The sequence below is a fragment of the Haliaeetus albicilla genome, chromosome 23 (genome assembly GCF_947461875.1).
Source record: "Haliaeetus albicilla chromosome 23, bHalAlb1.1, whole genome shotgun sequence".
In the NCBI taxonomy this organism is placed as follows: Eukaryota; Metazoa; Chordata; class Aves; order Accipitriformes; family Accipitridae; genus Haliaeetus; species Haliaeetus albicilla.
In genome coordinates, this window is record NC_091505.1 from 1,842,002 (window position 1) to 1,854,904 (window position 12,903).

A 12,903-nucleotide genomic window follows, 5' to 3' on the forward strand; every position below is an offset into this window, starting at 1 on the left:
TTGTCTCCGTTTGCAGTCTGCTCCTCCAACAGCAAACAGAAGCAGCCGGCAGGAAAGCAGCTCTTCCGCCCCAGCCACTTCCACGGCGGCTCGGGAGCAATGCGCCTCCCGGGAAAACCCTCGCCTGCTCCCAGGTATTCGGGGGATGTTCAGCCAAGCTGCTTTAGAAGTCCTTTTGGCCTTTAAATACTCATTTTTGGCCTCTAAAAAGTCATTTTTAACAAGCCAAGGAGCCAACGTACAGCAGCAGGAGCCACAGTGCGATGAGAGAACGTCGGGGGGGGTTAGCACCTCTCCCCTCCCGGGGTGCGGTGGGGGACCACCAACCCCCTCCACTGCCACCTCGGAGGGGGTTTACATCCCCCTTCTCCGCCTCGGGGCTCCGGGGAGGCAGGCTGGGAGTGCCACAGCAGTGGATGAGGGGCTCACCTGGAGGGGAGCCCCTGTCCATCGCACAGGTCACTGCTGAAGCCAAAGGCCAGCCGAGGTGCCGGCAAGTGTCCTGCTGGAGATGTTTAAAAGGAAGGAAAAGCCGTATTTTTCCACAGCTCTGAAATTTCTTGCAGTTCCTGGGAAAGGGGAGATTATTAAACCAAAAAACGCTGTTTTGCCCAGCTCGGCCCCTCTCCTCCTGGCACAGAGGAGGCAGGAGACCTCCCGCTGCCCATGCTTTGCCCTGGTCCCGGTCCCTCTCCCTGCCCCACCGCTGCGGCAAAGCAAGACACACACAGAGGAAACTCATCTACTTTCAATATTATTCCTGTGTAGAAAAAACGTCAAACAGTTTTGTATAAATATCACAGCTCAAGAGTTTAAAATTGCATGTTGGTTGTTTTTTTTCTTTTTTAAACAACAAAATAGAAAACAGAAATGCACCCTGCCACCCACCCCGCCCCCGAGGCTTGGGAAACAGCAGGGGGGGCAAGATGGAGTCCCCCGCTGTGGGGGGGGTCCCGCAGGGCCACCAGCAGTGCTGACCCCAAAGCCTCGGAGGAACAGAGCAGCCCCCCGAACTCCCAGGGTTTTCACAGCCTCCCCCTTTGGGGTTTCTTGCCTCCTTGAGGCCAGTGCTTCCCGGGAGGATTTGGGGCCGCGCCGGGTGAAGGAAGGACACGGGGGTGCAGCCCCGGGAGAAGCCGAATCAGCTGGTGAGCACGGATTTGGGAGAGGGGAGAGGTGGCGGGATGGGGGCACACACACACACAGAGACCTCGCCAAAATCAGAATCCTGTAGGCCGGAAAAGACCTGTAAGATCACCGAGTCCAACCGCAAACCCAATGCTGCCAAGTCCACTGCTAAGCCACGTCCCTAAGTGCGGCGTCTTTTAAACACCTCCAGGGATGGTGACTCCACCACTTCCCTGGGCAGCCTGTTCCAGTGCCTGACAACCCTTTCGGTGAAGAAATTTTTCCTAATATCCAACCTAAACCTCCCCTGGTGCAACCTGAGGCCCTTTCTTCTTGTCCTGTCACTTGTTGCTTGGGAGAAGAGACTGACCCCACCTCGGTACAATCTCCTTTCAGGTGGTTGTAGAGAGCGATAAGGTCTCCCCTCAGCCTCCTTTTCTCCAGACTAAACAACCCCAGTTCCCTCAGCTGCTCCTCACAGGACTTGTGCTCCAGGCCCTTCACCAGCTTGGTTGCCCTTCTCTGGACATGCTCCAGCACCTCAAGGTCTTTCTTGTAGTGAGGGGCACAAAACTGAACACAGCATTTGAGATGCAGTCTCACCAGTGCCGAGTACAGGGGGACAATCCCTGCCCTAGTCCTGCTGGCCACACGAATTCTGATACAAGCCAGGATGCCGTTGGCCTTCTTGGCCACCTGGGCACACTGCTGGCTCATCTTCAGCTGCCTGTTGACCAACACCCCCAGGTGTTTTTCCGCTGGGCAGCTTTCCAGCCGCTCTCTCTTCCCCAAGCCTGTAGCATTGCATGGGGTTGTTGTGACCAAGCACAGGACCCAGCACTGAGCCTTGCTGAACCCCGTACAATTGTCCTGGGCCCATCGATCCCTCTGCAGAGGGATCAAGCAGATCAACACTCCTGCCCAACCTGGTGTCCTCTGCAAACTCAGTGAGGGAGCACTCGATCCCCTCCTCCAGATCGTTGATAAAGATATTAAACAGAACCTGCCCCAATACCGAGCCCTGGGGAACACCACTTGTGACCAGCCGCTAACCAGACTCACCCTCCGGCCATGCCCAGCCCCAAGAGGGTTGGGGGCCACCGCAGGGCCGGGGACAAGCTCTGTCCCCATGAAACGCCTCGGCCAGCAGATGGAAAGCAGAGAGGAAAAGTAGTTTCTCAAGCATCTGTCAGAGTTGTTTTCAGGGGCTGGGGCTCTCTGCTCCCCCTGCTCCAAGGCCCTCCCCACACCAGATCTCCCCTCCCCAAGCAGCCCAGCATCCCCTGAGCCAAAGGCACGGGCTCAGAGAGAGCTTTCGGGAAGCTCCCCGCACCCCCCAACCAGCCCCACTGGTACTGGTTGGGAGGGACTGGGGGTGTCACATTCCCCATCACCCTTCCCACCACCCAACAGCCCCAAGGCTCCAACCCTGAATACTGCCACCCTCGCAGGACGAGCGTGGGGCTGCCCCCACAGCAACCGGGGGGTGGTTTGGCTGGGGGGCACCCCACAAAATTAATAATTACAATTAAAAAGAAAAGCATGTGGCCACAGTCTGCCTTTTTAACTTAGAAACGGTTCAACTGTCCCACAGTCTTCAAAAAAAACCGAGAGCTGGCAGCCCCCGCCCTCCCCACCCCATCCCGCCCCCCCTTAAAACTCCATAAAATCACAGTTCCACGTTCCGCAAAGTTTCCCTTTTTTTTGGTGGGTGGTGGTGGTGGTCTTGTTCGTGGGTTGCTGTTGGGTTGTTGGTTTTTCCCCCCACCCCTTCTTGCTTTTTCTTTTCCTGCTGGCCCTCCTGCGTGCCCCCGGCACCTCCCATGGAGCCCAGCACACGCCGAGGGATGCAGAGAGAGGTGACTGTGCCGGGGTCCCTTCTCCCGCCGGGACAGGGACACACAGTGCCTGGGGATGGAGAGGCAGCAGCTTTCTGGAGAGGAAAGAGGCCGACAGCTATTGCACAGGGGCGATGGCAGAGCCCCCCCCTCGCCTCTGTCCTTTCCATGGCTCCCAGATTTTGCCCACGGGGACTGGGAGGGGGGCAGGGGACAGCGAGCACATGAGATGGAGACGGGCAAGAGGCCGATGAGGCAGACGCGCAGGTCTGGAGGCCGCTGCTGAGTGAATCACAGGTGAGGAGTCAAGGAGGAACCTCCGGATGTTGCGAGTGGGGAGGAGAAGCCCAGGAAAAAGAAGAAACGGGAGCAAGGGAGGAGAACCAGTCCGGAAACCATCTTTTTTACATCTTGTGCCGGTGGGGCTCCTGGAGCGGCCATGGTTTGCTCACCGCCAGGCAGAGCTCGGCCTCTCCGCTCCCACAGTCCCTCCACCGCACACGGAGGAGCAGGGGGGGGATGCGCCCCCGTTTTCCACTGCTGTCCCCCCCATCCCAGCCAGGTGCCCCAGGGACTTCGGCTCCTCACATCATAATGTGCCGCCGGCGGTGAAGGGCCAGGTGGTCAGAGCGGGAGAAGCTGCGGTCGCAGTCCGAGCAGCGGAAGGGCTTGATGCCCGTGTGCTTGCGGAAGTGCCGGGTCAGCTCGTCAGAGCGGGCGAACTTCCAGGTGCAGCCTTCCCAGGTGCATTTGTAGGGCTTCTCGCCTGTGCAAGGGGAGCAGAGAGGGGTCAGCACTGTAAAAATTACCGCCACGCGCCTTGCAGAGGGGAAAAAAAAAAAAACAACAAAAACCTGGCAGGGTTTCTTGGCTGCAGCGGGGTCGCCACAGCCACGGGAAACCCTCAGCATCTCTCTGCCAGCCCTCACTCACTGCCTCACTCACCCAGCGCGGTCCATTGGCACCACCGGCTGCACAAGTGCTGCTTTTAGCCCTAAGGCTGCACCGCGCCCATGCTGCCAGCAAGACCCAAGACGGTATTTTGGGGTTCACACACCTCCCCGCCTCCACCTGCAGCATTGCCCGGTCACCCCCAGGGACCTGCTGCAGTGGCACCCCACGGGGTTCATTACAGCACCCCGTGCACGGGTGGGAGGGGGGTGGCCTCTGCCTGTGGCACCCTCCCACGGGCAGCGTGTGGCTAGTGGCAGCACCCCACTGTCCTCACCGGGGGCCGGCTGCAACGGCACCCCACAGCAGAGAGAGCCTGGGGTCCCGTGGGGTCCCGGGGTGCCAGGCCATGGGGGTGCCGAGCACACGATGGGGGCACTGGGAGCCCACCCCGGCAGAGGGACCCCAGGGTGCTGGGGGGTGGCGAGGAGGGGGGAGCCCCAGCAGGGCCACCCAAGGGAGCGCCCCATAACCAGACCGGGGGGGGGTAGGGGGCAGGAGGGTCCCCGGGGCATGGCCCTGGGTACCAGCACCTCCAAAGGGCCAGCACAGAGCCCAGGTGCCACCAAAGCCCCAAAGGAGGCCACCCCAAAACCTGGCAGAGGGTGCCAGTACCACTAAAGAGCTCCCTGAGCCCCAAAGGGCACCCCCAGCCCTGACACAGGGCGCCAGCACCCAGAGCCCCCAAAGGGACTCCTCAGTCTCTGGCAGAGAGTGCCAGCACCCTCAAAAGACATCCCGAGGCCCCAAGGGGCCGAATCCCAGATTTTGCAGAGCGTGCCAACACCCCCAAAGAGCCTCCCTGAGATCCCAAAGTGCCCCCCAGCCCTGGCACAGGGTGTGGGCACCCCAGAAGGGCCACACCTGAGCCCAGGGATGGACCAACATCGCCCTGTGCAGCCCATCCCACGTGCCCCCAGCCCATCGGGAGCCGGCGGCACTGATCCTGACCCTCCTGGGCAGGGGGGCATGTGGCGCTGGCCCCTACCCGTGTGTATCCGCCGGTGAGCTTTGAGGTGGGAGCTTTTGGTGTAGACCTTATTGCAGCCCTCGAAGTCACACTGGTGGATGCGCCGCTTCTTCAGGTCGGGGGAATCGGCTCGCTGCCCCCGCGCCGCCGGCCTGCCGGGAGGAGGGAGGGATGGAGGGCACGGCCCCCGCACCCACGGACCCCGCGGGGCACCCGGGGACACGGGGAGGGGGACAGGGTGGGGGGACATCCGAGGAGACTCACTCTCTCTGGAGGTCCTGGAAAGGGGCTGGGCCGCTCTCGGAAGCACTGTCCTCGCTGTCGCTGTTCATGTCCATGGGGTACATGGAGCCCGGGTCAATTTTCACTGGTGGGGGGCGGGAAAGAAAAGCTATTGAGAAACAAGGAGGGAGGGGGTGAGGCTTGTGAGCAGAGAACAGAGACACCCCCCCAAAAAACCCACGCCTGCTCCCAGTGCCCCAAATGCTGCTCCATCCCCCCCCCCCCCCAAAATCAAGCTGGGGAGATGGAGAAGCCCCCTGCACCATGGGGCGCACAGAAGTGGGGGAACGACTTGGGGAGGCACCCCTTTTGGCTGCCTGCTCCTGCTTGGAGGAGGGGACATCCAGCCCTCCCACCCCGGATAATATGGGAAGCTGTGAATGTCCTGGGGAAGGGAATGGGGGGGTCACGGGGTGGGGTGCAGCTGACCTGAAACCAGAGCCGCTGTCAGCGGGCAGCCAGTGGGAAGAGCAGGCAGGCTGCCAGCAGCGGGATGGGTGGCAGGCAGGCAGGGCAAGCAGCACCATGCCCATGTGTCCCCTGCCTTCCCTGTGTACCCTTGGAGGCACAGGCTGGGGGCCGAGTGCCCTGGGGGGGCTTTGGGTGAAAGTGGTAGAAGTGGGGAGAACACCCTAGGGTGGAAAAATCAGATCCCCGTCAGGGTTGCCACTCTGCGAGGTGGGGGACACTCCCCCCAGCCCCCCAAACGTCAAGGTTTCCCTCCACGAGCCCTTACCGGACCCGGCGTTCTTGCCGTCCCCCCCGATGAGGGGTACGGTGATGGCGGTGACGCCGTCGGTGGGCATGGTGGTGTAGACGACGGGGAGGGACTGGACCACCACAGGGATGGTCTGGAGGTTGCCCATCTTGCTGGGCAGGTTGACGGAGGGGATGGTGTGGATGACGTGGAGGATCTGCTGCCCGCCGCTGCCCTGCGTGGAGGCCAGGATGGAGCCGGGCGAGAGGACGGCTGGGATGGCCGAGGTGGAGCTGAGGCCGGAGGGTGAGATGGAGACGGTGGCCGGAGCAGGGAGAGGGGGAGCCACCAGGAGCGGGGAGGACTGGACCGAGGCAGGGGGAGGCGGCGGGGGAGCCGAGACCGCCGCCACCTTGGACTTGTTGAGGGAGAGATCGACGGGCTCGGCCTGGGGCTGGCCGCAGTCGCTGGCCAGCAGCTCCTCGGGGGGCTCCGTCTTGATGTCGGCCAGCAGCACCGGGGGGTCGAGGGGACCTTCAGCCAGCAGCGCCGACGAGCTCATGGCGGGCGTCGCCTTCCCCTGGCCCTACGAGAGACCCACAGCCCATGAGGAGACGGGGAAACTGAGGCACGGGCCAAGCAGCTGGAAGGGATTTTCCCGACCTCCACCCAACCAGCGGGCAGGGACGCTACCTCAGGCCCGGCCCCGAGGCACCGGGCAGGCTGAGGGGACGCCGAAAGCCCCCCGCCACGACCGCGCAGGACCCGCGGCCCACGGCCGTTCTCCTCACGACGGCGGAGCGGCGCGAGCCGAAGGCGGGAAGGCGAGAATCCCCCCCCCCCACCGCCGGCGCGCGCCTTTGTGCCACTGGCCGGCCCCGCCCACCCGCACCCGCACCCGCCCCGCCCCCCTCCCCTCCCTCCCTCAGGGCCGGGCGGGGCGGAGGGGGGGAGTGGGCGGTGCCCCCGCGGGGAGTGGCGGGCCCCGCCACGCTCCCCTCCCCCGACTCTTAAAGGGGCCGCGCCGCCTCTGCGCCTAACCCGCTCCCCCCCCTCCCCCCCAAGGTGAAGGGGGCAAGGCGGCGGCGGCGGCAGTGGGGGGGGGGGGAGGTCACTCACGGCGCGGGGTGGGGGGGGCTCCTCCGCGGGTGCGATCATGGTCCCCGCCGCCCTTCACCGGCCGGGCCGGGGTTGAGGTGTGAACGGCCCCGCGGCTCCACCCTGGCCGGGCCCGGGTGTGGGCTCCTTAAAAGGGCCCGGCCCCCGCGGAGGCACCCGGGTAGGGCCCCACCCGGGACACCCCCCCCCCCCCCCAAAAACGCTGGGCACGCGGCGTACCCCAAGACGCGAGGAGCCCCCCCTCCTCTCCCCCAAACACACACGCGGCGGTAGGGACCCCCAGCACACCCACACCCCCCTTGCTGGGGGCACGCGTGGGGTGCCCCCCCCCCCCCAAAAAAGCAGCAAGCACTTCATCACCCCAGCGCTGACACCCGCCCCCCACACCCCCACCCCCCCCCCGCGGCCAGGGACCCCCAGCACGTACCTGCCTGCAAGCAGAGACCTTCCCCCCCCCCCCGAGACGGGCGCACCGAGCCCCCCACGCACACTCACACACAGACACACGCGCGGCCCGGCCCGGCCCCTCCCCGGGGCACACCCAGCGCACACACCCAGCGCACACACACACACACACAGAGCCTCCTCACGCAGATGGGGGGGGCCCAAAAAAACACACGGGCACGGACAGGGACACCCCCCCTCCCAGCTGAGACCCCCCCCGATAGCCTCACACAAAGCCAGGGACCCCCAAAACACACTCCCCCACTCACGAATCACCAGGGCCCCCAAAACACACCACCCCCCCCAAGCAGGGACCCCCCCCAAACACCCCTACTCTCACCCAGGGACCCCCCCAAGACCCCCACACGCAGCCCCAAACCCCAAACACACCCCCACGTCACCGGGACCCCCAAAAGCCTCACAACTGCCCCCCCCATCAGCTGAAGACCCCCAACCCCAGCACACCCCCCCAGGGCCCCCCCAGGACTCCCAGACCCACGCCCGTCCGCTCACACACGCGGGGTCCCCAGAACCAGGCCCATTTTGGGGGGGGGGGGGCCAAACGGCTCGACCCTCCCCCGGGACCCCCCCCAGCCCCACTTTTGAGGGGGGGGGGATCTTGCACCCCCCAAAGCCCCACGGGGCTGGGGGGTGAGCGATGTGGCAGCCAGCTGGGCAGGGGGCCTCGCTGGCCCCCCCCCAAATCCAGCCTCACTGCCCCTCCCCAGCACCCCCTCCGGGCTTTCATCAGTGAGCTGAATTCCTCCGTCCTCAGCTCGGGCACACCCCAACCCCCCCCAGGCGTGGGGAGGGGCTGAGGGCACCCACCAGCCCCCCCCCCCGCAAAGCCCTAGGTCGGGGGGGGAGGGGGCCGCTGTGCACCCCCTCTATTTCCCCCCCTCTTTTTTTTTTTCCCCTAAAATAGCTCAGGGAGGGATGTGGGGCACCCCATGGGGTGACCTTGGCGTTGGGGGGGGGCGGCCTTTCATCCCTCCCTGCCCGGCCCCCGTGTCTCCCCCCCCGAATCTGTGTCCTCCACTCGTGGGCGTGGGGGGGGGGTCACACCCCTCCGCCGCGTCACACCTCCCCGTGGAATTTCCTCCCCGCCCGGGATGCTGGGCGGGGGGGGGCCGTGTCTGCGTGTGTGTCCGTGTGTCCCCTCGCAGGACACACGCGAGGAGGGTCGGGCCCTTTAAGAGCAAAGGGCGTGGGAGGGAAGGGCGGGGCGGGGCGCGCCGCGACGTCGCCCCTCGGTGTCCCGGCCCCCCCCCGCCCCCCCCCCACGCTGTGACCTCCCAAGCGCGCGGCGGCGCCCGCCCCGGAAGCGGCCACGGCGCGGGGGGTGGGGGGGGGACGGACACGACCCACGCGGGGCCCGGCGGGGGGGGGGGGAGGGAAGGGCGGGGGGGGCGGGAACCGCCCCCCCCGCCCTTCCCTCCCCCTCCCCCCCCCGCCGGGCCCCGCGCTGCCAAAATACCCCCTCCCCGGTGGGCGCTGCCCCTTTAAGAACCCACGCACGATGGAAGCACCCGCGCCCCCCCCCCCGGTTCGTCCCGGTCGAGGCCCCACTCACTTTCCCCCGCGCCTCCTCCGAGTGCATCCCCGCCGCCGCCGCCGCCGCCGCCGCTGCCCCCGGGGCGGTGCCGGGTGGGGCGGGTGGGGCCCCACGCCCCACGGGCGGGGAGGGGCGGGGCCGCGCTGGGCGGAGCTCCCCTCCCCCACCCTTTTTTTTTTTTTGGGGGGGGTATACAGACATAGACAGACAGTCCCCCCCCCACTTCGTCCTCCTCTCCCCTCCCCCCTTACCCCCCCCAAAAATATAGATGTTAAAAAGATAAAAAAATCAAGGGGTGCCCCGCCCTGCGGTGACATCATCAGCAGCCAATGGGCGGCTCCCCTCGCATCCGGCGTTGCCGTGGAAACAGATGCAGGCTTTGGGGAGGGGGGGTTGTGTCCCCCCCACACTTGGTCCCGTCCGCACCCCACGCAGGGCCCCCCCGCGATGGGGGACATGCTGCCGAAGGGGCTGAGACCTGGCGAACTCGTGGCAGCGATGGCAGAGCCCCCCCCCCCCCCCCCCCCGTTTGGGGGGCCACGTCTCCTCACCCACGGGTGACTGGAGGGGGGAGCATCCCCCCTGCACCCACACAGCCCCCCCACACCCCATAGGGGTCCCCCAAAACCCCAGGCTGAGCACCCGGCGGTGCCCCGGGGGGGCAGAGGCAGGACCTGGGGGGACATTCCCACGGGGGGGGGGGGGTGCTGCCTGCAACCCTGCCCACACAACCTGCCAGATCTCCGCCCCCCCAGGCCCCCACCCCCAAGTAACCCCCCAAAATATTTGGGAGCACCCCCTCGACCCTCCCCATCTGCCCCAGCACCCCAGCCGGGGACACACACACCGGTGTGTCTCAGTGGGGCAGGTTGGGTTCCCCGGGGGGGCCCTGGTAGAGCTGGGGGTGCCCCTCCGAGGGGTTCAGCCGGGGGGGGGGGTTAGGGGTGTCTGGGGATCCCCCGGCTCCTTCCTGGGGGTCTCGGGCTCCTTGTCCAGGGACCTCGCAGCTCCTGGCCAGGTGGACCCCAGCCCCGGGGGTCCCCGACCCTGCCTGGCACAACTTGCAGGAGCCGAGGTTTTGTGCAAAAAAAATGCCCTTTTACTGGGAAGAAAAAAAAAAAAAAAAAAAAAAAAAAGGCAATCCCCTCCTCTCTAGAAAACATGCAGGGGGGAGGCACCAGGCTGAGCCCCCCCACCTCCATGAGTACGGGCCCCACTTGGCCAAACCCCTCCCCCCCCCATCTTGCCTTCCCCAGAGCCGTGAAACTTTTGGGGACAGGAAAAGCTTTTTGGGGACGGAGCTGGGGTGGCGAGAGTGAGCGCTGCGCCCGCAGGGGACCCCCCCTCAACATCATCAAGCTGAAGAACCAGCTGCAAGCCCTGAAATACCAGGTAACCCCCCCAAAAAAAGACAGAAAAAAGGAAAAAAGGTGGCGAGTCCCTCCTTTCCCCCCCGCAGCAGCTCCCAAAATACAGCCGTAGGGAAAACACGAGCCCAGGGCAGGGCTGGGGCGCAGGCAGCTGCCTGCCGGCAGTTGGGGGAGCAGGGCGGGGGGGACCGGGGTGTACCCCCTCCCCGCAGCCACATCTCTTCGAGGATGACTTCGAGTGGTCCCTTGAGCTTTGCCGCAGCGACGGGGGCACGTGAAGGTCCAAACCCACCGGCCTTTCGGCTCCAAGGAGCAGGACCCTTGGTTTCAGCATCAAGACTGAATCCAGGTCCACGGAGACGGCCACCACGGGCGATGGACGTAGCCCTCCGCCCGCTGAGCTCATCTGGAGGCTCTAACCCAGCACTCTGCAGTCGCTCCGTCGTTAAACACAGATGGGATCATCGATTCCATGAAATGAAACCCACAGGATCTTGGCGACGCACCACCCTGCCTCTCTCCTCCCCGATGAGCCGGATCCACCGCCGTTGGCATCTCAAGATCCAACCATACTGAGCTGTTCATGCAAAGTGCTTTGGCTCTGGAGAACACCCCTCCGAGTGCAGGTCTCGACCCCCTTCCAGCCAAGCGCAACCTGAGCAACCCCAAACATCGACACAGTCCTTCTTGAGAAACATATGGAAAAATGGGCGATAAGGTAGAAAATTGAAGGAACTAGTGGATTCGAGGGGTTGTCGTGAGCATCGGGAAGTCCCCGCGGTTATGGAGGAGCTGACTGTTCCTCGCTCTTCAGCACTTTTGAGACCCCAAGCTGGACCCCATGTCTAGTTTGGGGTTCCCTAGCGCAAGAAAAGCAGGCACAGAGATACTGGAGCACATCCAGGAGGTACAAGGAGAGGCCGAGGGCGCTGGGTCAGCTCAGGGGCTCTCACTGCTGCCTGCAAGGACGTATCCGGAGGGGACGGGAAGAAGCCAGGCTCTTGGTGGAGAGGGGTGGGGACAGGACAAGAGGCAAGGGCTCAAGCTGCAACACAGGAAGCTCCGATACACAGATTTTTATTATTAATTTTAAAATCATGAGGGTGATCACACAATGGAATGGAGCTCTTGGATAGGAAACCCCATCCTTGGAGATGTTCAAGTCCCTGAGCGGTCCACGCAGACCTGCCTGCAGCAGGACGATGGACATGGAGACGAGACCTCGCCTACGTAATTCTGCGCCAAGCCACAAGCGTTTGAGATACAAGTGGATCTTGGACGCAAGATCTTCTGAACTCCAGACCCTGAGGGATGGTGCGGACGCTACTCATGAGGTGCCTACAAGTCACAATTAAGCAGAGCAAAGCGACTGTCAGGGAAATTGAGCTCACCCTGCAGCATCCACGTCACCCACTGGATGTGTTCGAGGATCTCGATCCCAGCTGGAGAGCAGTACCCGGCAGCCAATGGGCACCGCAGACCCACATCCATCCCACCCAGCCACTTCTCATCTCCTGGAGACGTTGACGCTACCACTACTACATGCCACTAAGGAGGTAAAACGAAATGCGGTACTCCAGGAGAGCTCCAAAAGCTCAGCTGATCTGAACGCAGCTCATCACAGGGGTACCAGCTGCTTGTTCACCCTCAAGTCGACCCTACTTGAGTCATCCATGCTTAGTCCAATGCAGGTAGCAGGAAAGAGATGGTTGGAAAACCTACAGTACTAAGACACACACAGCAATCAGAATCTGCCCAGACCACTTTAAAGAGGGACAGCTGAGCTTACGGCCACCATCCCACCTCCCCATCCCCAGGGAACTTGCCTCCAGGCCACACGGCAGCTCCAAGAGGAAAGGCAGCCTGTGGAAAGGAACAGGGCCAAGCAAGGGCGTGTATTCAGTATCTTCACGAGAGGCGGCATGAAGTTTCTACTAGTTCCAAAGTAGGAGGGACCTCTGCCATCTCATTGAGATTGTACGGTTTGGCTCTTTGGGGCCAGACTCGCACATGAGTATGTTTGTAAAAGCAACATCTGGAGCAGGCATCAAGTTGTTTAGTTTTGTTTTTTGTTTGGTGGTTTTTTTTTTTTTTTTTTTTGATAGAGCCACCAGAGTAAGGGGCTAAGTCTTCCAGAAGGTAGGGCAAAGGTGCTGGAGCCTGATCCACCAAGCCTTGCTGCTCAGCAATGTCAAGGGCAGTCGCCTGACAGCATGCACACAGAGCAACGCCAGCAGCATCTCTGCTAGAGAGCAAAAGGAAAACATTGATTTCAAAAAAGCCCCCAAAAATACGCATACTTCAGGAAAATAGATTTGCGGTTAAGAGAGAAGAGCAGAACTTTAGCTACCACCATCATATTGCCAGCCCCGGAGAGGCTTCAGCCAGCCAGGGTACCTGCACACTGGGTTTGGCTCCCCACCAGCTATCAGACCCCTCTTCCTTCACAGCAGTTTGTTCCCTGCATCCCCACCCCACATTTTCCCCCCTTAACATTATCCCACTTTCACACGCCAAGCAGTTTATCCCTTAATGAAGCCCAACAGCAA

The 12,903-nt window shown here is 63.3% G+C and overlaps 1 protein-coding gene across 6 annotated transcripts; it reads right to left on the reverse strand.

Moving 5' to 3' along the window:
* Positions 1-743: 743 nt before the first annotated feature.
* On the reverse strand, positions 744-9,137 carry KLF8 (KLF transcription factor 8). Of its 6 annotated transcripts, none has more exons than XM_069810853.1 (5): positions 9,003-9,137; positions 5,906-6,452; positions 5,152-5,254; positions 4,906-5,039; positions 744-3,732 (listed from the first exon to the last, which is right to left on the reverse strand). In XM_069810853.1, exons 1-5 carry the CDS (start codon positions 9,027-9,029, stop codon positions 3,551-3,553), a joined length of 993 nt encoding a protein of 330 aa, XP_069666954.1. In that variant the 5' UTR covers positions 9,030-9,137; the 3' UTR covers positions 744-3,550. The 6 variants fall into 6 exon arrangements, with proteins under 6 accessions (XP_069666954.1, XP_069666953.1, XP_069666959.1 ...); XM_069810852.1 differs by having other exon boundaries at positions 5,152-5,278; positions 9,003-9,136; XM_069810858.1 differs by lacking the exon at positions 9,003-9,137 and adding an exon at positions 7,483-7,501 and having other exon boundaries at positions 5,152-5,278.
* Positions 9,138-12,903: the final 3,766 nt, after the last annotated feature.